A 23,256-nucleotide genomic window follows, 5' to 3' on the forward strand; every position below is an offset into this window, starting at 1 on the left:
CATACTGGTGTTACTGGGAAGGGTACTGCCACACTGTATTTCCTTACATGTAATCCCATCTCTTCAGCCATTTTACCTGCTGTCCAAGCAAAACATTCCATTTTTGATTTCCCACTTTCCCAGCAAGGTCTATTAGGGCCTACTCGTACTGGCTCATGTACTGCAGTCTGTAGGGCAACACAGCCTATCAGTCATATCCATTTACATGAACTCCAACCTACCAGCTTTTAAACAGTAAATTATATTAATTTTAATTTCTAAATATTTAATACATTCCTTTTTATATTTTAACCATATTTATATATTTGTATTGTATATATATGATTCATATTTAATTAATTTCTAACTACTTAACTATTAAATAGCTTGATATCTTAATTCATTTTAACCAGGGCTACACAGGTTTGCTGCGCCTCATTGTCAGAAAGTGACTCTGTGGCTAGGGCAGCCCTCTGCCACCCCCTAGTGTTTGAAGTGGTTTTGACCCACCTACAGTGTGAGGTGGTACTAATTGATACACGTTTATACAGTCACTGTGTTCCATGATTGTGCTCTGCTTTGATTGCAGTGTTTAAAATGTCTGTTCATTTTGATCCTATTCACTTGCTGTGTTCTGAGGGTTGTAATGTTGTCGTGTTTAACTCAGCTTGACCTTTTTATTCCAAGGTTTCTAGTCATAGTTTTAATTAATTAATTGTGTCAATAAAGTTTATATTATTGTGTCCTCACCTCAAGTTGTGCTGTGAATTTCTCTTGCCTCTGATACCAGACCAGACCGGGTTAATAAAAGTGGTGGCAGCTTAAAATCTAACAAACTACGTTGAATGTATTTTTCTGAAAGATGAACTAAACGTCACTGATATTTTTTATTTATTTCTTCTGTTTCCATCAACATAGAAAGCAAGTAGAGCAAATGAATAGACAAACAGAAATATATTAAACAAAATAAACCCACAAACATACTATGAGAGTCTTCCAGTTTACCCTCATTTGCCTTTAGCCCTCTCATTGTTATCCATGGGCAAGATTTTGCACACTTATACATACTGTACATGCCTGTGTCTGCTGCCCATCTACTGTATTTATCCTCTTAAAGATTAAATTTGTATTCAAACTCCTAACCATCCCAACGCCCCAGTTTCTCCATAGTTATCTGATGGGATCAGATTAACTCTTAAAATTGGGTTACTCTCCATATATTTCTCAGATGGTTTATCCCAATACATTGAAAGGGTTAGGGTTATTCTATCCCCTATATTTTTTATTACATGACAAACAGAAAAAGTACATTATTGTTTGCTGATGCCTTACTAATAAAATGCATGTGAAATACACATGTCTGTGTGTTTTATCTGTTCTACAGAAACAAAGCTGAAATGTATTTTATTTATTCAGTCCAATCTTTAATAAAATGCCAAAACAGATCAAAACCTTCAGCAGTGAGAGGATTTGGAAATAAGATGAAATAATGTTAAATTCAAACATTCAAAACATCCCTCCGATAAAGATGAAGCAACAATGTGTAACCTGTTGGTTAACAAGAGAGTGAGAGTGATTATAGAAATATCTAAATAAACCAGTTTCTAATGAGAATGAACAAACAAATTATTAAATACAACATCAAAACTTCAAATTGATTAAAAATAATGAAAAATCAAATTACTGGTTTTGAACATTAGATATATTAAAAGGCAAACATTAAAAAGTAAAAAAAAAAATAAGTAGAGAAAGATGATTATATAAGAATACAGAGTTTGCTTCAGGGTCATTCTAAATGTGATTAAAGAATAATTTTTCAAAAACCAAAACATCAGTTACTTTGGGTCCATGAGAAAAAGCTAGAACATCTACTTCAAAAGTCTTCTTTTTGGTAAATATTTTATTTCAGATTATTCAAAATAAACAACTATGACAAGAATAATAAAAGTGTAATTTAAATCATATCAAACCACGCTGATCTCTGTGACCTTACTAAGAGCGTCATTTGTAAATTATTGAAAGAATTGATGCTACAGTTTAATTTGAGTTTTCAATTGGTGTTGCTGCAAGTCATTTTGAATCTGTTAAGTTCTCACCTCTGTGAACACAAGATTTAACCCTTTAAACCACAACACATGTAATAAAAGGCAGAAAATGATTCATATTTAACCAAAACAAAAAGTTTACATCATACATATCTTAGCTTTTACATTAAATGCATCAGACATTTATAGAAACAAATACATATATTGTTCATTGCATTTGGAATATTTCAATTGGTTTGGTTCTTTTTCCAATCTTTTATTTCGCCTTTTCAAGGAGCAGTGTGTAGAATGTATTGTCATTTTCAGGACAGACTTGGTAGAAATGGAATATAATATTCACAGGTATGTTTATATTAGTGTATAACCCCTAAATGTAGGCCGTGATTTTGGACTGCCATGATTCTGAACAAAATACAGTTAAAATTCACAAAATGGCAGAAATTCATAAATCAGATATGATCCTGTGTTTCTTCAGTGAGTTCTTAAATCAAATGAAATGCACAGAGGAGTTCACACATCATGGTCTGATCGGTCCAGGTTTAAACACACTTGTGTTTCTTCAGGTAGGAGTATGTAGTGAAGCTTTTCATACATTTGTCACAACAGTACGGTTTGTGTCCTGTGTGGATTCGCTCATGCCATGAGAGGTGAGACGATGAGTAGAACCGTTTGTCACAGTGTTGACATTGGTGTGGTTTGACTCCAGTGTGGATACGCTCATGAGCCCAGCATGAGCCGGAGAAACTGAAGACTTTCCCACAATGCTGACAAGAGTAGATTTTTTCCTTTGTGTGGATGTTTCTGTGATTATTGTAAGAACCTAGCTGGGTGAATCTCTGGCCACAATCCTCACAGCTGAACGGCTTCTCTCCGGTGTGAATATGTTGGTGGCGTTTGAGGTCTCCTGAGCGAGTGAATGTTTTACCACACTGGTCACAGCTGTACGACTTCTCTCCAGTGTGAATACGTTGGTGGACTTTGAGGGATACTGAGTGAGTGAATGTTCCCCCACATTGGTCACAACTGTACGGCTTCTCACCAGTGTGAATACGTTGGTGGATTTTGAGGGATCCTGATTGAGTGAATGTTTTACCACACTGGTCACAGCTGAACGGCCTCTCTCCAGTGTGGCTTCTCTGATGATTTGTTAGGTTCCTCCTCGACCTGAACTCCTTCTTACACTGTTGACAGCGGTGAGGTTTAGGTTTATTTGTTCCTTTTTGTTTCTGTAGCGACAAACAGACAGAAATACAAAGACAGAATGAGTGAGGCAGAGATGTGCAGTCAGGGTCAGCAGTAGGGATGGGAATCGTTAGGATTTTACAACAAATGAAAAGAAGAAAAGGACTTTAATACTCAAATGCATTGGAGACACAAGTCACACACATTAGGATGGGGCCAGTAATCACACAGAAGGGACACTTGAAAGGAAAAGACAATGTTGCCTATACATATAGATTTATATCAATAACAGAGTAGTATCAATGTTGTATAACAGGCTTTGACTTTTTATGGGTGCCGTTGCTGATGTTCCATAGAGCATGTGAGTTAAGTTTAGTTTCAGCTGTGTGTGTCTGAGTGAGAGCTTCATGTCAGTGTGCACCAGCAGGCGGCTCATCTTTATCTGTCTGTTTCCTGTGTATAATACTCCGGGTATTAAGTTCTTGATAAAGTGCCTGCTGCTTTGTTTTCTTTACTGTGAGTTTTGTCACGCATTTGTATGTGCCAATTTGATGTTGAATTTCCTTGGTTCTAATCTAAGTTAAAGCAGCGCTGTTTAGGTTGCTATGGTAGTTAATTGATAGCTTTCCATGTGAAAGGGGAATGTCCTTCACATGCAGTGTAGCCGTTCTGACCTGCAGGCGGCCCAATTGCGCTTTGCCTTTATGTGTGATCTGCTCTTATACACAGTCACCAGGAGTTTGTTTATTTTGTCTGAGTGGAATATTCTGTATGTGACTCTAGGATATTTGTTTCTGTATATTATGAATGCATAGCTCAGTTTGAGTTATTTATTAAGTAACCCAAGTGTTTTCTTTATTCAAGATTCATAGAATTATGTGAGGCCTGATGCTGGGAACACACCACACTGGCCCCCTGCGGCGGTTGGCCGTGTGAACGCAGGAGGCTCGCCGCTTGGTCATATTGGGCCATATATTCCTGACGCCGACGCCGAGATCAGACCCGTCACACTTATGGTGCAACAACAACAACATGGTCCAGCTGTGCCAAAAAATACAGATGTAGGTTCACTGTGTAACCAGCGGCAGTCATGTCACAAATAACATTAAAACAGCTTGAAGACGCACCCCGATCGCAAATACACACACATTAACAGCAATTCAGCAACATACCAAACACAATAACAACAGCAGTGTGTGCTCAGCTGCAAAATTAAAGGCAGACATCAGCCTACCTGAAAGTTAAAGTGCGCCGGGTCTGACGGAGGACAACACCGGTGCTTCGCTGTACTATATTGGAATTCCACACGGACACTGCCGTCAAGTTTGGGTTCATATTATTCTCAGGAACAGCTCACAGCTGGGAGAGTTTCACTATGCTAACTGGCGCTACCTTGGCTAAAGTACAACCAACAGCTAAACAGATGCAAAATACACATATTTGCAGAATGTATTGGAAGCCCAATGTCCTCACTCCACACGCCCACCTCGTCTTGCAGACCACCGGGCAATCTCAACGCTGATTGGGTATCGCGGCGACGCCAAAAAGATAAATAATTTAATCTTCTGCGTCGACATACCATTCTTAGATGCTGTTTAACCCTTATTGAGCTAACCCTCCTTCATTACCTCTCGAACAATATTTTGATTCCTTTCTCCATAAGAAATTATTACATGATAATAAAAGACAACAATTTCCAGAACACATTGAAGTCATTTTCAAAACCTAAAAGATGAAAAACTTTTTTTGATTTTTCCTCTAGAGTTAGGATTTACTAATCGGTTACACATATCATTTAGTGGCCTGTAGAGTAGACCCCAGGAGTCAGTTAATTTGTTAGTTGAGTCTGGGTGAACCTTTAAAGATGTTAAACACACTTTACCTAGTAGTTTACTGCCTCTATAAAGTAAATGTAATGTCCACAACTTATACTTTAAGGGCCGGGGTCCACCTAACGCTTTTTTCGCGCACAAGCGTCATTGATTCCCAATGAGAGGCGAGCGTCTCGGGAAAAAGCTGCAGTGCCCAGCGTCCTTTTCCCGAGTGTTTCACCCTTTTAGTGCTGCCGCTTCAAGCGTTTAGAGTTGAAAAAGGCTCAACTTTTCAGAAAAGAGTCGGGATGTCATCTGCGTTTTTATCAGCGGGCCAATCAGAGAGTAGATCATCGGGACTCCTTGGCAACCCAGAAGATGGAAGAAAAACTTATTTTGCCTAAACAGTGAAACCAGTGTTGCCTGACAGTGCCAGTGGACAAGATGACAAACAGCTTTTTCCTCCGCTGCTCACAGCGTTTTCTCTCTCGCCCCTAAAAAACCGCAAAGTAGACACAGGCCCTAACTGAAAGATTATATATGAAGAACAAACTGAGCGAGCTGGGCAAGAATACAGCTCCAAATGATTCAGAATACAATTACTTTCTTCAAACTCGATCAAATTCATGAGATTCCTAAAATGAAAGATTATATTCTAGACCTGACATGAAGAACTGAGGCTGAGTAGGTGCACAGTGTTTTCCGTAAGCGCCGGCCGCCGGCCATGAAAGCATTTCCAGCCGGCTACTCTTGCACCTCTACTCCACAAGAAAAACAAACATTACTCTTTCTCTTTCCATTTGCCTCTGTCGCATAAATGTTAAACTGAATTCTCATCTATACTGTTCAATAAAGTCAGTTTAACTGAGGGAGTTCAAGATCTAAGAAGACCCCCACCCTCGCATCACTGAATAATCTGCCTGCTCCACGCTGTGGTGTGAGTGTGTGTGTGTGTGTGTGTGTGTGTGTGTGTGTGTGTGTGTGTGTGTGTGTGTGTCAGCGGTGCACAAACACAAGCATGCACTCGTGGTGCATCACTTACAGTGGACGAGCGTTTCGGTGAAATACGCTAAAAACGTGAGGACCAGAGTTGACATGAAATACGCTCGTTGTAACTGCAAGTAAGTGAAATAAAACGTAAGTTGTAAGCCCAATATTGTCAAATCAGTAGGCTACACCTGTTCAACCTGCATTAAACGTGAACACGCAATATTTTAATCTCTTATGTCGGCCCAGAGAAGAACAGCACGCTAGCTCAGCAGTTAACTAGCTAAATAAATCAAGCTGTCTGTCTTTGCCATGAATCATAAAATAATGCATACTTGTATAGCGCTGCTAACTGAGACTAGTGTTAGCAGCCCCTCCTCCCTATAGCTGGATACAGACAGAGGAGAGGAGGAATACTGAACCATGTTTTTCATTCTTTTAAACTTTCCTCAGTATTCTGATGACAGAAATAGACTGATTTAATCTATTGAGACATTGAGTGTATTTAAAAACATTTAGAATAAATTACTTTACATTTATAAGATAGAAAGATCACAACTTTGTGGATGTTTATTTTCATAATATTCTATTTTATATTAATATTTTTATGGAAAATCCATGTCTTTCTTCAATAGCTTCTAATTCATCCGACCCAGTGTTATTTTATTTATTTTATTTTTTATTTAAATATTTCAGGACAATGCACATTGATAAACATAGTCATTCCAACATGTAAATGTGCCAGATTGTAGCCCAGGGGCTAATTTCCATCTGTTGTCCATAGGCAGGTGGATGTTACAGTAGCAGGTGGATGTTACAGTAACATTGCCAAATTATTCCAAAAATTAGTAGGCCTACTACACAGGAAACAGTTGTTCACACAAAATTCCCCAGATTTAAATTCTTAATTTTCCTCTCAAAGTGCACCAGGTTCATAGCCGAACGACCACGGCAAAAGTTTAATTTATCAGTTAATTAAGTCCAGGGCTCCAGACAACATTTTAGGGGCGCAAGCAGAACATTTAGGGGGACACATTGAATGGAGCTGGAAAGCATCTATTCACATTTTTCCCAATTTGAACTATATGAGGCCTACTGATATTGTATTTCCAGCATGTTTTGGACCACACTGACAACAGATGATACAGTTCATTGTGTTTTTGATTTGGCATCACCATGTGAAATCCTTCAGACATTCCTTTAGGAAAAGGCCATTTTCACCACAACCTCTTCTACATCCGAGCCCTCTTATTGTTCCTCTATCTCTGCTGACTCCTCTGTAAGGAAAATTGTTATTGGCCCAAAAGTAACTAGTAGTAGCAAGATGACATAATCAGCTAATTTGCATAACATGGTATTCTGAAAGAGGCAAAATGAATAGAAAATGCTGACCAGGTAGTTTACAAATTAACTAGGCCTATTTACATATTTACAAATTCACTTTACAAACTTTCTTTGTTGCCATATAACAACAAGATTAACTTTGTTATAGATATGCAGTGGCCTATTGAATGTGGACCTATAAAAAAATGTACATGTTTAAAAACGTGCACAGAGCAGACACGGTGCTGTCTGTCTGCTGGCTGCTGCAGGTGGCGGGGGAAGCTATCAGACTGGCCGTGTGAGTGAGTGCTGTCAGCGATGAGGGGTATACAGCCGTTGCTACTCTGCTCTGGTGGGCGCGTTTTTTTTTTAAGTCGCAAGATGTGTCTCTCTGGACTTTAACAGCCTTACGGCCCCCACACACATCCTACCTCTACTGCGCGTCTACCTCGCGTCTGCGTCTGACTTTTTGTCACAGACTGTGAAATCAACGTAGAGCGAGCACACATCCAACCTCAGACGCACTGCTGAGGCGCGTCGGAGGCACGTCTGCAGCGACGCTCCCCTTCACCTCAGGAGGCTCGCCTATTTTTTTCTGAGAGCAGCGCGTCTCTCTCGCGTCTCTGTGCTTTAACTGATAGAGAAATACTCTGCTGACAGTCATACCAGCAGCATTCACTCTAGTTACACGTTTACCCGGTGTGTTTATTTCAAAATAAAACATCCCTTAGTCGTATACGCGAATAATCCCTTTATTTCACGATTTAATTGTGCAATCAAAATCCGAGGGATTTAAAACCTAATTTTCAATTAGTTCTGGCATTTCATTTTTGGATAAATGACACATATAGAGATCCAATATAGTGAAGAAATAAAAAAGATCATGATGAGCGCAACAGTTTTCCGTTGCTCTATCTGTGTCTACGGCCTTCTTCTTCCCCGACCACACCCCCCTCTCTCTCTCCCGTATAAATCAGTAAAGTGATTTTTGAAATACTCTGCTGAGAGTCATATTGACTTCATACTGGCAGCTTTCGCTGTAGTTTCACCATTTCCTGGTGTGTCCCCTTCAAAATAAAACTTCCAACAAGCGAAAATATGGCAAAAGAAAAGAAGAAAAATGGCAATGGGGCGCACGGATTACTGCAGACTCAATATAAATCATATGCATCATAGATGACATGAAAGAACTTCATTTTTAATGGGAATTATCTATGAAAACTCTATGTGGAAAGATAGGGCTTTTAGAAGCAGCGCTGCAGCAGCAGCAGCTGCTGAGACGTTGCATGTGTGTCCGAGAAAAGTCCGAGAGAGGCAGCAGTAAGGTAACGCGACGCGCTCCAGAGGTAGACGCAGGATGTGTGTGGGGCGCGTTAGCGCTACGGCGGAAAGTCGGCAAATAAAGCGGAAAAACTCGGCAGTTGGCAACATGTTAAAGACTTGACGACAGCTGGACACTGCGATGAAAGTAGGTCACGTGATCCGCGCAGTTGATTGTGTAACTGTTCACTCGCGGACTGTCCCTTCTCTTCTCTCTCCCTCGCTCTTAATGCACTAATAATAATGATAATAATAATGAAAACATTTCGGCGAGTTTTCCGCTCAGCCCAGATGAGCAGCAACATGTAAGAGCAGTTAAGTGGGGACAGCACAGACACTTATTGTATTACTGTATTTATGCATTATCACACATTTTCTACGTACCCCAGAGTCATCAGCAGGTGTCTGTGGTGGTGAGGAGACATCTGGTGGTAGTATGGAGGCAGCAGGCTGGGAGGAGGATGCAGCAGGCTGGGAGGAGGCAGAGGAATGTGGCTCATGGAGGAGACCTGCTAGAGTGGAACCAGCTTCTTCCTCCATCATGTCCTCTGTCTCCTCAGTGTCAGGGTCCATCATTAGGGCTCCAGTCTGACTCAGGAGGGAGTCCGCAGCAAGCAGCTCTCCTGTCAAAGAAACAACAGACACACACATTAAAAGCTGTGTTCAAAGCATATGTGTAGCAGAGTTAAAAATGCACTTTCATTTAAACTTTGTATTCGTAAGTTCTATCTTAGTTATTTTTGTATTCATTGTCATTCTTATTCAGGTTTCCAGTGGAAATGACCTGCACATCGCCTTGTCTGTACCCTCTTAAATGTCCGTACCTCCCATTTCCCCTCAATCTGTCGTATTGCATTGCTGTGTCTAAAGACCCTTTCTCGTTAATGTATTGTTTTCTTTAGGAAATTGGGCCATTTATGTTGCATCTTTAGGTGCATATTTGTTTATATTAATACCGCTACATTACCCAGCCGTTTTGTTTTGACTGTAAATATAAGTTTTGTAGACTGTACACTACATCAGCTGCTGTTTCCATATGTTCAGTTCGGTTATTATGAAGCTGAGAGCACTGATCTTACCAAGTGAATCTTTGCTCACAAACGTCACAGCTTTTGAGTTTTTTTTCCAGTGCGGATGACTATGTGTTCTGTCAAATGTCCCTTTCATATTTAACCGTTTCTCACACTCAGAGCAGCTGTGTACTTTCTCTCCAGTATTACCTTTTATATCACTCTTTGAACCCAACTGAAGCTCTCTGGTCTCCTCAGACTCATCACCCCTGTCTTCAGACTTAGAGGAGTCTTCAGGCTGGTCTTCAGTCTCAGGTTGTGAATGTGGATCTGGATGGGAGTTCCTAGCTGGTTCTGGTCCTCCACTGTCCTCTCCATCAGCTGCTGTTTCCATCTGTTCAGTTAGTCTTTGATGAAGGTGTGAGGACCAAGGACCAACAACCTCATGTGTTTTGTTGAGCTGACAAGTCCAGTGGTATTTCAAGGGCTTTTCTCCACCGTCTTCAGTCTCTTCACAATCTTCACTCTTCACAGTTACAGGAGTGAAGGGGAACTTGATGATATCTTGAAGCTGCTCTGCCTCCTGACTGCTCCACACTTCCTCCTGTTCCTCTTTAATGTGTGGGGGCTCTGGTGGTGGCTCCTCCTGGTCCAGACTGGGGCTCCACTCCTGCTGCTCAGGGGGAACCTCTTCTTTAACCACCACCAGCTGCTGCTGGACGTCTGCAGGGAAAAGGTCAAACACAAGGAAATCCACATGAGTTTATGTTGAAGACAAACTTAACATGGAGACTCTGATGCAAGAAACAGCATCTACAAATCCAAAGTGCCGTCATCTGTCTGCTGGTAAATGAAAATATTAATATTTCTAAAAAATGTGCAGTAGACAAGACGTACAAGAGATTAGGGGTGGGCAATAGTTGATTCTTTTTAAGACTGATATAATGACGGTAGTTTGGAGGAGGAAAAAAGAAGAAAGTTAGGGTTTTTGGGTGGATGGATGGATGGTGATTTGAGTGGGTCTGTGGGAAATTCAAAAGGTCCCAAATTAAAAAACAGATGTAGAAATTGTAGTGTTCCTTTAATGTTGGTGTGATATGGTTATAATTAACATTTATTCATTGATGATGATATAATCTAATACTCAAATAAATGTATCAGATTTAAAATTGTATTTGTTTGATCCGAAATAAAAAAATACAATTCTAAATCCGAATAGTTTATTAGACTACAAGAATGCATTCGAATCTACAAAGTTCAATTATTCAATGTACAGAATTATATAGCCTAATAGCATTTTTACTACTACTTTTAGTAATTTCTTTGCTTTAGTTTTTTTGATAACACATCTCATCTTAACTGCAATGCATTGTGATTAAATAAATGATGAAGACGATGAAGTCCGGAGAAGTCTACCCCCTCAGTGGACTCAGTGGAAGTCTGCAGTGAACTAGATTAACGGTTGTTTTGGACACAAACCCTGAGGACTCGCAGACTTTCCCGGGGACACACACGCAAAAGCTGTGTAATTCTAAACTGTGGATTCAGCCTAGATGTGATTTCCTGTATTCTAGTGCCCTTTAATATGTAGTTTGATTATTGTTTGGCTAAAGCAAAAGAAAAAATTAAAAGGGCGGCCATATTCTGTAATTTCATCCAAAAAGTGTTTATCCCTAGTCAGATCACATATTTGAAAATACTATTACAAAGCTTTAAGTACAACATTTGATTTGATGAATAATTCAGAGCAATCTTTAACCTTTCATTGTTTAAAGAATTTAGGATCTCTTTAAAGGGGACATATTATGCAAAAACTCGGGTTTAAATGTATATTTCCGAGGTCTACTAGAAAAGGTTTTAATGGTTTATTCTTCAAAAAACCCATTTGTTTTCTACCATTTCCCATTTCTTCATCGCCTTTTCCAGCCTCTTCTGCTCTCCATCTCAAAAGGTTGATTTTGACATCTACCCCCCTTCGCAAAAATTCTAGTCTGCTCTGACTGGTCAGATCTACATGGGCGTGCATGCACCGCCCTGCTCATTTACTCTATACCAACCTATATGGGCATGGCACACGCCCAGCTGTCAGTTTTGTTTACTTTTGGCCAATGCAGCATGGAGATCGATGTTACCATGGTTGCATTCCGAATCGCATACTCTTTCTTTTTTCTATTCTACATACTACATCCGAAGATAAAAATAATCTAGTTAGGATGCAGTAGGCAAACTATTGGGACATAATTTACTCTCTTATTTCATCATAACATTGCGCCTTGATCTTGCCTCTTGCTTTTATATCCGGCGCATCCCCGTTTGTTTTCATATGGAGGCTTCGTCGATGTGACGTCACTTCACGTGCGCACTGGATTGTGGGTCAGAATCGCCCAAATAGGATGCAGTTTTCAACACTAACAATCTTGGCCGCATGAAGTAGGACATCCGGGTACTTCTAACCATCCTAAATCTGGCCACACGAATCGGGACATCCTAAATCTTTTTTCTACATACTATATAGTAGAAAGTATGCGATTCGGAACGCAACCCCTGTTTAGCTTCATTTCTACAGCAAATGTCAGCACACTTACCACTTCTAAAACCAAAAGCTTTACAACTGAACCTGGTCAGGCAGGAGTCTGAGCTGAAAACTGTGAAAATTGCATCAAGATTTCTGGTTTCCCTGACATTATCCTCAGGTAAATACAGTTTAAATATGTCACAGTCAATAACAGAATATGAGCTAAGTATTTATGCAAACAACTTCTAACTTGTAACATACAACGTTTTATGTATGTCTCTACAACCCAGTGGAGTGAAAAAGCAGGAAAGGAATGTATCATGTCAAGACTCACTGGAAAGGCATTATCTTTTGTAAAAGAAAAAAAGTATAGAAATAATTAGTCAGAGCTGCAAATTATCTTACACCCTTTCAATATCTAATAGATAATGTATCATTTGTATTGTGATCACTCATTTATAATAAAGTTTTACTGTTAAAAAATGTATTGTGTTGCTAACTGTCACTGTTTGCTTCGTGTAGTAAAGGATTACTTGAAACTCACATTTTCATAGTCAGGATGTTGGACTAGTTTTCTGACCGATCTACATGCATTGACTTATACGTTTTTTTTAATTCAAACCTTTATCTCTCTGAAGATTTCTTATAAAACAGTATCATTACATTTTAAAAAGACCAAAACCATACTTAAAAATAAAGCAGTTTATTCATAGCCAGTGAAATGGAAATATAAAGTGTACATATCAAACAGAAGCAAAGCCATAACTTGTATGTAACTGTCCAGTTGTTGCAGGTGGGCCCTGAAAAAGACCACCTGTCCCACCCAGTGAACAGTCTCCTCTGATGGAACAGATAGTGTGGTCCGTCAGGTCACTCATATCTGTAAAACATGACACATTCAATGTTATATCATGTAGCCTAGCTGAAATATACATCATACATCTGTAGTTATGGCAAAGCTACAAACTAATGAAAATATATTTTTTCTTCGATTATTAAATAAGATAGGCTACTAATACATTCAGTATAGCCCTTGCTCAAGAAGCAACGAGTTCTGAGTGATACTGTGTGCTTTTTGAAATATAATGGACAGGAAACAAACAGCAGTAGAGGCAACTTACAGTAGGCTATTCCTGTCTATTATAGTGTACATAAACACTGGAGATGTAATAGGCCTACTGCTGCATGTACCACGACTGCTTGCATAACTACACACTGTCAACAACAAACAAATACTCTTCAGTTTCCAACACACCGTACAGTTTCCCCGTCTGTTTTTCACACAGGGGCTGTCATGGACAGACTCACAGATCTAAACGTTAGCATAAAGCTAACGGTTAAGCTAGCGGACGCAATCGCTAATGCTAACTACTTAATCCAGCGGCATTATCTCGTTTCAGTCGGCGTTGGTTATTATAGGAGGGATAAATCAAAGCACATTACACACATTGAACTCATAAACGGACAGATTTTTATTTATTTTTTTAAATAGGACTACTTACATTTCTAGAGGAGAGATGGTGTCTCTTAGCCTGACTCCGCCCGCCCGCCTACTTCCGGCCAAATTTTATTTTCCCTTCAGTTGTCAGTCTGGGTGTACAGCCCATTTCCCAGTTTTGCCGGAGATTCGACAGCCGGTCCAATCAGCGAACAGAGCGAGTGGCTGAGAACGATGACGTCGAAGTCGCGCTCCAGTTTCAGTTGCCAGAAGCCGGCTCATGACACACGTGACGACCAAAGGTTATGCGATTGGTTGGCTAATCCAGAGTGGCCCTGGCAGATCCAATAGTTTTAAACTTTAACAGACACCCGCCTCCATGAGTGAACGTTTGCCAATTACAGCACTGCCAGACCTTCTGTACAAATGAAATGAAGTGCGATGGTCTGGTAGCACCAGGCTAGGTGTCTCTCAGTCTTCCAGGCACAATCTCCTCCACACTCCAGTATAACGGCAGATCACACTAGATTGCCAACCTTTGCTGGGCATAGCCTAACACAAAATTAAGTAAATCCATTCAGCCCCGGTCTGCTTCGAGGCTGGGATGATGGTAGCTTGAGGATGAGCTAACACTGCAGCTTGCTTCTACTCTGTTGTTGCATTAGCAGGTGCAGTTCCAGGTGTGTGTGGTTACGAACGGGGGCGTCTTGATTTGCCAATCAACTACTGAGTTTCTGGCGAGCTTTCCCGTGGGAGTATTTATGTTAATGAAAACCGACCAATTTCGTCATCAGCCTGTGTTTTTTGGAACAGACCTTCAAATCCCCCCTTTTTTTAAATAAGCATCCCAGAAGAAACTGACATATTGGTTTTTTTGAAGCGTGTGTGTGCTGGTAGGGACCCCAATAACCTAAAAAGTGTGCCCAAACACCGGCAATGTTTGGTTTTTCATAATATGTCCCCTTTAAGCCTGCATGCAATGCTATGTATGTGAAGTGAAGTTTGGTTGTCATAAAGTCACTGAGTTACAGTAAGTGAAGAGGACAACTGCAGTCAGTCAGTGAGTGTATTCATCACAGGAGATGCTTATGACACACACCATTGGGTTTTATATGGAAAAGTTGGGTGGTCCTCTCTTAAAGAAAGACGTGACACACATTTGCATACGTTATACAATATAAAGCCCTGACCGGGAAGCTACCACATTGTTTGACTAAAATGCTGCAAAATTTCAGATGGGCTTTATCAGATCCGCTCCACTGACATGCTCATGTTATATACACTCAAAGGCCACTTTATTAGGTATAGCGGTTCATTTTCTTGTTAACACATATCTTATCAGCCAATCAAATGGCAGCAACTCAATGCATTTAGGCATGTAGACCTGGACGGGACAACTTGTTGAAGTTAAAACCGAGCATCAGAATGGGGAAGAAAGTGGGTTTAAGTAACTTCGAACATGGCAATGTTGATGGTGCTAGAAGGGCTGGTCTGAGTATTTCAGAAACTGCTGATCTACTGGGATTTTCACGCACAACCATCTCTAGGGTTTACAGAGAATGGCCTAAAAAAGAAAAAATATCCATTGAGCGGCATTTGTGTGGACAGAAATGCCTTGTTGATGTCAGAGGTCAGAGGAGGATGGGCATGCTGGTTCAAGATGATAGAAAGGTCATTCAAATAACCACTTGATACAACCAGGGTATGCAGAATACCATCTCTAAATGCAAAACACGACCAATCTTGAAGCAGACGGGCAACGGCAGCAGAAGACCCCACAGGGTGCCACTCCTGTCAGCTAAAAAGAGGAAACTGAGGCTACAATTCACACATGCTCTCCAAAATTAGACAATACAGGGCTCAACGCTAAGGTTTTTTGTCTGAATTCTACTTGCCCGAAGTAAATTTTTACTGGCCCCTATGTAAAATCTTTATTTACAATGTATAAACACATCATGGACAGTGTTATAGATGAGTTAAGGATCATACTGAAAGTGGAGGCTATTATTCAAATATTATTTGAGTTGGAACATTTGTAATTTTTTAGTTTCTAAACCGACAATAACTGCAAATGAGACAAGTTTTATGCAAAAAAAACATTGGTCACACCAATGTTTTTTTCTTGTACTTTATTCTTTTTACAACAGCAATTTTTCTGACATTTTTTTAGGCCTACAACAATCTGTTTTAAACGTTTATTTTTTATTATTCAAAATCTCAACTTTTGGCTAAGGACAGGCTGTTTTGAACACTTTTCCAGTAGCCTAGTTTCAAGCTTCCACTGTGAAGTGACACCTCTAGTCCATTTATGAAGATGTACATGCAGGCTGTAAAGATGTTCCTCTGCTAACTGTTGCTGATGTTTGTGTTGAGCTGCATATTAACTGGTAGGCTACTAGCAGCAGAGCTAACGTTAGCATCCTCGCTACGACTAGATTCACTTTGGATGCATTTAAAAAACGCGGATATTTTTGCTGCTTTTCAGACGGCTGGGATCTACTTATTTAGGCCTAGTCGTTGGCTTTTGTACTTTCTGTCACACCAACGTAACGCGTGTAGTTCTCTTTCCTATCTCTCTGACTGTGTGTGCGTGTGTGAGACGCGCACCAGTTTTTTGCCGAGATCTACGTGTGTGTGTGTGTGTGTGTGTGTGTTTCGGCGGTGGAGCCCCGCCCCCCTTCACTAAACGGAGCAGAGGAGAGAGATGCAACGCAGCAGACACAACTACTCGCACATAAAATTAGATAAGTAACATATAGGCCTAAGTGTTTATTTAATAATGAGCACCAGTTCTATATGAAAAAAGACCGTAGATAGATGAATTTTATTTGCCACTATAAAACATAAAAATATTATTATAATTTTTTTCAATAATTTCGGAAAAACTTCTTGCCCGTTCGGGCAAGTGGGTTGTCATAGTTACTGGCCCGACGTGGCGTTTTACTTGCCCCGGGACGTCGGGCAATCCTTATTGTTGAGCCCTGCAATAGAAGATTGGAAAAGTTTTGCCTGATCTGATGAGTCTCAATTTCAGTTGTGAAAGTCTGATGGTAGGGTCAGAATTTGATGTAAACATGAAAGCATGGATCCATCCTGCCTTTCACCATCAACCATGCCACGTTAAAAGTCACTTAAATCCCCTTTCTGATGCTCGTTTTTAACTTCAGCATGTTGTCTTGACCACATCTACATGCCTAAATGCATTGAGTTGCGGCCATGTGATTGTAAGACTAGCTTTTTGTTTTTATAAGCAATTGAACAGGTGTACCTAATAAAGGTTTCCGTTTCCCCTCAATCTGTAGTATTGCATTGCTGTGTGTAAAGACCCTTCCTCGTTAATGTATTGTTTTCTTTAGGAAATTGGGCCATTTATATTGCATCTTTTGGTGCATATTACTATATATTAATACCGCTACATTACCCAGCCGTTTTGTTTTGACTGTAAATATAAGTTTTGTAGACTGTACACTAAATCTTTTCCTACGCTCCATCAGCTGCTGTTTCCATATGTTCAGTTTGGTTATTATGAAGCTGAGAGCACTGAAGGCCAACACACTGTGTCTTGTGTCTTCTGAGTTGATCTTACCAAGTGAATCTTTGCTCACAAACATCGCAGCTTTTGAGTTTTTTTCCAGTGAGGATGACTATGTGTTCTGTCAAATGTCCCTTTCATATTTAATTGTTTCTCACACTCAGAGCAGCTGTGTACTTTCTCTCCAGTATTACCTTTTATATCACTCTTTAAACCCAACTGAAGCTCTCTGGTCTCCTCAGACTCATCACCCCTGTCTTCAGACTCAGAGGAGTCTTCAGGCTGGTCTTCAGTCTCAGGTTGTGAATGTGGATCTGGATGGGAGTTCCTGGCTGGTTCTGGTCCTCCAATGTCCTCTCCATCAGCTGCTGTTTCCATCTGTTCAGTTAGTCTTTGATGAAGCTGTGAGGACCAAGGACCAACAACCTCAAGTGTTTTGTTGCGCTGACCTCCAGAAATCCAGTGGTATTTCAAGGGCTTTTCTCCACCGTCTTCAGTCTCTTCACAATCTTCACTCTTCACAGTTACAGGAGTGAAGGGGAACTTGATGATATCTTGAAGCTGCTCTCCCTCCTGACTGCTCCACACTTCCTCCTGTTCCTCTTTAATGTGTGGGGGCTCTGGTGGTGGCTCCTCCTGGTCCAGACTGGGGCTCCACTCCTGCTGCTCAGGGGGAACCTCTTCTTTAACCACCACCAGCTGCTGCTGGACGTCTGCAGGGAAAAGGTCAAACACAAGGAAAACCACATGAGTTTATGTTGAAGACAAACTTAACATGGAGACTCTGATGCAAGAAACAGCAGCTAAAAATCCAAAGTGCCGTCATCTGTCTGCTGGTAAATAAAAAGATTCATATTTCCATAACATTTGCTGTAGACAAGACGTGCGAGATTAGAGGTGGGCCATAGTTGACTTTTGAAGGCTGATATAATGACGGTAGTTTGGAGGAGGACAAAAGCAGATAGAGGAAAATGAATAGATAGGGAGCTAGGGTTGGTGGGTGGATGGATGGTTGGTGATTTGAGTGGGTCCTTCGGGAAATTCAAAAGGTCCCAAATAAAAATCTGATTGAGAATTTGTAGTGTTCCTTTAATGTTGGTGTGATATGGTTATAATAAACGTATTAATTTATGTTGATATAATCTAATACTCAAATGAATTTGTTAACAGAATTTAATTTGCTTTATTGTATAATATTTTAATGCACAATACATGCTTTCTGGCTGTTGAACTTTGTCCCAGTTTTGCTACAAGTTTGTTGTTTAGCCTTGAAGCCTAATAAGATTTTGGCACAGTACAGAGGTATGACGCATTCATGTGCACAGTAGTTTCACTCCCCATATTCTGTTATCAGACATTGTATGAAGGATAACACCAGCTGAGATGAATTTCTGGGAATATCTACCTAATTAAAAACATTTCTGCTTTCGCCAGCAAAAACAAGGGCTGGACACACAAACCGAGTGTATACGCCTACACACTTCTATTGCATATAATCTCTGTACACTGTTCATTCGATGTATTCAACCATGTATCAAGCCAGGTACATTGTTGTTTGACCCTTGTATGCTGTTTGCAAGTAAATTTCACCTGCTTTCAAGAAGGCCTGACTGTCCTTCGGGTTGCCGGATCCGACATCCTCTTCTCTGGACAAGAAGAGCCTGCACGTGAAGACGGGGGAGTCTGGGACTCTCCACAGAAGACCTCCAGCCCGTTGCTACAGGGAGAGGCCGTCAGCAGACTCGACTTGGACGGAGGGGGGGTGACGGAATCCGGAGCCTGAGCGAATCGGGGCTTTCTTGAAATCAGGTGAATATTAACAGCTGATTTGTTTTGTTTTGTTATGTTTGTCGATAGTCTACATCTGCTGAGTAGATTTATTAGTTTTGTTTAGAATACATCACATAGGGTGTTCTAGTTTTAAATTGGTGAATTTTGTTAATCAATTGGAGGGAATAGGGGTGTTCACCCTGTTAAATTGATTAGATTTTACATTTAAAAAAAATTAAATTACTTGTAAGCAACTGCCCCTCTTACATATGATCAAATATCTGACTTTACATTTGATCCAAGCCCCCATCGTGAACAGTAAAGAGAAAGGTGGTGGCCAAGGAGATGAATAAGAGAATGTTGTTGAAAGTGTAAGAGGAAAAAGATTGTTTGGAACTGATTGTTTATGGATGTTATAAAGAAAGAAAAAGTATGTAGGGGAAGGGAGATATAAAAGGTTTAGTAAGTGTGCATACAATTGTTATGCTGTTATGAGAGAAAGGACGAAAGAGCAACCTATTTGCCACAAACTGTATGTGATGAATGAATGTACTGCAAAGTCTTATCAAGACAAAGGAGAAACAAAATGCTTGTCTCCTAAAGATGACCAGAGTTCTGACTAAATTGTGAAACGCTTTAAAGTTTAGAGCTAAATATCTTGCCAAATCCAAGCCCCATAGTGAACCTTAAAGATTAAAGGTGCAGTCAATCATTTGAAGTTCCAGCATAAACTTACAAAAAAGCGTCCTTTTGTGTTCTTTTTATGAAAATGTTCACTGAAAAGACTTGTTCAATGCTTTTGATTTGAATTACAAGTTAAAGGGGATTTTTATGCTGAAAATATGATCATAATGTGTATTGTTGATATAAATTGATTCAAAAACTGGTTAACTGTAAAGACACCTATACTTAACCTACATGTTAACTTTTGTTATTTGAAGAACAAACTATAACACCATGTCAGATTTGGAGAAGTAGAGAGCTTCTCAGGAATGTGGTGTGTGTGTGATTCAGTCCCATGCAGAAAAGGGAGGGCCTGTCTCACTGACTGCCTGTGTGTGCTTGAATGCTGCCCAAACACAGACAAAAAATGTGAAGAATGAAATCAAACCTATCCTAAAATGTTGTTGTGCGTTAATTGTGACATCCAGAGCAAGCAAAATGGATAGGATGATATTTTAGAAACAACCCTGGCAGAATGATGAGCATTTCTTTTGAGAACATGTTACTGCTCAAATTCATTCTGTTTCAGATGCAAGGAGAAGACGAAGCTGACCATTCTTCAATAAGGACAATTGGACACTGAGGAACAATCTGAATCGGTTATGGTAATATCCTACATAACCATTCCCCCAGTGACTGTGATATGAAGGACACTTTGCGTCAGAATGCCACAAAAGGACTTGTTGACCATCAAGACGACCTAGGTTCCTGTTCCCTGGCTTCTGCAAAAAACTGTCCTCTCTGAAACTGTACATAGACGATATAGCACCAGTACACAAACTTGCATTTTCACAACTGTGATGTTGATGTACTTGATATTATTCTGCTTGACTGAAATATATTTACTCATATGCTTTGCCCTTTTGCTTTGAAATGTTGCAAAAAGTTGCATTAAATATTATAAAAAGGGTGGAATGTTAACAGAATTTAATTTGCTTTATTGTATAATATTTTAATGCACAATACATGCTTTCTGGCTGTTGAACTTTGTCCCAGTTTTGCTACAAGTTTGTTGTTTAGCCTTGAAGCCTAATAAGATTTTGGCACAGTACAGAGGTATGACGCATTCATGTGCACAGTAGTTTCACTCCCCATATTCTGTTATCAGACATTGTATGAAGGATAACACCAGCTGAGATGAATTTCTGGGAATATCTACCTAATTAAAAACATTTCTGCTTTCGCCAGCAAAAACAAGGGCTGGACACACCAAACTTAGTATGTGTTTGCGCACACACCAACTTCTCTTGCATATAATCTCTGTACACTGTTCATTCGATGTATTCAACCATGTATCAAGCCAGGTACATTGTTGTTTGACCCTTGTATGCTGTTTGCAAGTAAATTCACCTGCTTCCAAGAAGGCCTGACTCAGTTTCAATTATTCAAACACTTGGGTAGTTTGATGAAATAATTCTAGTAACAGAATTGATCAGATTTCAAATTGTATTTGTTTGATCTTAAATCTAACAAATACAATTTGAAATCTTGGAAGTTTATTAAGATCTACATAGTTATGTTATTCAATGTACATTTATAATGATATAGCCTAATAGCATTGTTTGTATTTTCATTTACATTAGAACATAATACTCATACCCTACTTTAGTCATTTATTTGCTTTAGTTTATTTGATAATACATCTCGTCTTAACTGCAATGCATTGTGATTAAATAAATGATGAAGACAGTGGACTAAGTGGAAGTCCGCAGTGAACTAGATTAACGCTTGTTTTGGACACAAACCCTGAGGAATTGTGGACTTTCCCTGATACGGTCGCAAAAGCTGTGTAATCCGCAGGTCCACTGAAGTCTGCACGTTTGAATCCAGCCTAGATGTGATTTCCTGTATTCTAGTGCCCTTTAACATGTAGTTGGATTATTGTCTGGCTAAAGCAAAAGAAAAAATTAAAAGGTCGGCCATATTCTGTAATTTCATCCAAAAAGTGTTTAACCCAGTCAGATCACATATTTGAAAACACTATTACAAAGCTTTAACTACAGAAATTGATTTGATGAATAATTCAGAGCAATCTTTAACCTTTCATTGTTAAAAATCTCTTTAAAGGTTCAGTAAGCGGAATGGTCAGTTTGGCTAACTTCCTGTCACTGACTGCAGTTAGCGGTCCCCTCCCTCGTCCCCACGTCACCACATTAATGCACTGCGGTCTTCCAGCAGCGAGTTATTTAGCATCATCTCATAAGTGTGATAAAACATGATAAAAACCATCAAAACAGACATTGGGAAGGATTTTTACCTGCTCCGCCATTGTAGGCGCATACACATTCACCGATCTGTAGCTCTGCGCGTGCACCGGCAGTGAGACGGGTGCCGGTTTGTAGCATTCTCTCTTCTGATTGGATATCAGTTTCGGGATCCCCGAAAAGTTTATTTGCCGATTACATGCAGAGCGGGTGACTGAGAGATCGGCTTTATGAAACGCGCACACTATGTAAGTGATCACTGTATGAATAAAGAGCGATTTAAAACGTATATTAAAATAAATAAATCACTTACTTCACCTTTAAGCTTGCATGCAATGCAATGTATGTGAAGGTTGGGTGGTCCTCTCTTAAAGAGAGACGTGACGCACATTGGCAAATTGTACAAAGCCCTGACCGGGAAGCTACCACATTGTTTGACTGTAATGCAGCAAATTTCAGATGGGCTTTATCAGATCCGCTCCACTGACATGCTCATGTCTCACAACAAGCCCGGTCTGAGCTTGGAAAGTCAGCTTTTCGCTTTAGTGCCCCTGACTCCTGGAACAACTTACAGCAACAATTTAAGATAAATACCTTCATATCCTTTAACAAATTTAGACATATTATCTTAAATCTGCCAAACTCTACCTGTAACTGTTTTAATGAGGCTTTATTGTACTTTCACTCATTTCATTTTAATTGCAGCTATTCTACATCACTGTCTAAATTGTTTTGTTTCTTTATCAGTTGTGTATTTGATGCAGTTACATTGTTTGTGTATGTATTGTTGTTTTTGCTTTGCATTTGATTGACTTGACGTCATTGCAAATGAGGGTCATCCCTCAATCTATCTAAAGTATATATTAAAGTTTAAAAAAGTATCTAATAATATCAAATACAATCTAGTAGCTAAAACGACGGTGGCCCGTTTTCCATTTACCAATAGACTACAGGAGGGCTACATGTTTAGCATTAGTTAGCATAGTTTAGCATCAGTTAGCCTTTTCACTTCACGCTCACTGTGGTTCATGTTTTTGAGCCAGTGTTTTCCCTGATTAACTTGTAATGTGGAACATACCTGCTAAGAATAACCGGACTTCAGGCTTCCAAACAGCGTCCAGTAGTTTTTGTTGTCGCTCGTTCTCCTTCTTTAAACGACAACGTTCCTCCTCGTGCTCTGCTATGGTTCTTTCAAACAGCCCAAATATCTCTTCAGCGGCCGCATTCAGTCGCTGCTTCACCAAGGCTCTCACCATATCCGCTTTAGACATGTTTCCCCACAGTCACGACGACTCTGTCTCCACAAACTCCGTCACAAACTCTTTATCAGTATCAAATCTCCTCTCTCAACAAAACAACTGGACTGTGCCGTTTTGGTTTTGCTTACGACCCGAATACAAAGAGGGGGACATCCGGT

General features: G+C 39.9%; 1 protein-coding gene across 1 annotated transcript; it reads right to left on the reverse strand.

Annotated features, from left to right (window-relative positions):
• Positions 1-1,342: 1,342 nt before the first annotated feature.
• Positions 1,343-23,207, reverse strand: LOC307270071 (uncharacterized protein). Its single transcript, XM_080053211.1, has 5 exons — positions 22,918-23,207; positions 17,337-17,855; positions 9,868-10,380; positions 9,032-9,270; positions 1,343-3,250 (listed from the first exon to the last, which is right to left on the reverse strand). Exons 1-5 carry the CDS (start codon positions 23,108-23,110, stop codon positions 2,564-2,566), a joined length of 2,151 nt encoding a protein of 716 aa, XP_079909337.1. The 5' UTR covers positions 23,111-23,207; the 3' UTR covers positions 1,343-2,563.
• Between the last annotated feature and the right edge of the window lie 49 nt (positions 23,208-23,256).

Source organism: Ammodytes marinus, assembly GCF_949987685.1.
Source record: "Ammodytes marinus genome assembly, chromosome: 24".
Classification (NCBI taxonomy): domain Eukaryota; kingdom Metazoa; phylum Chordata; class Actinopteri; order Uranoscopiformes; family Ammodytidae; genus Ammodytes; species Ammodytes marinus.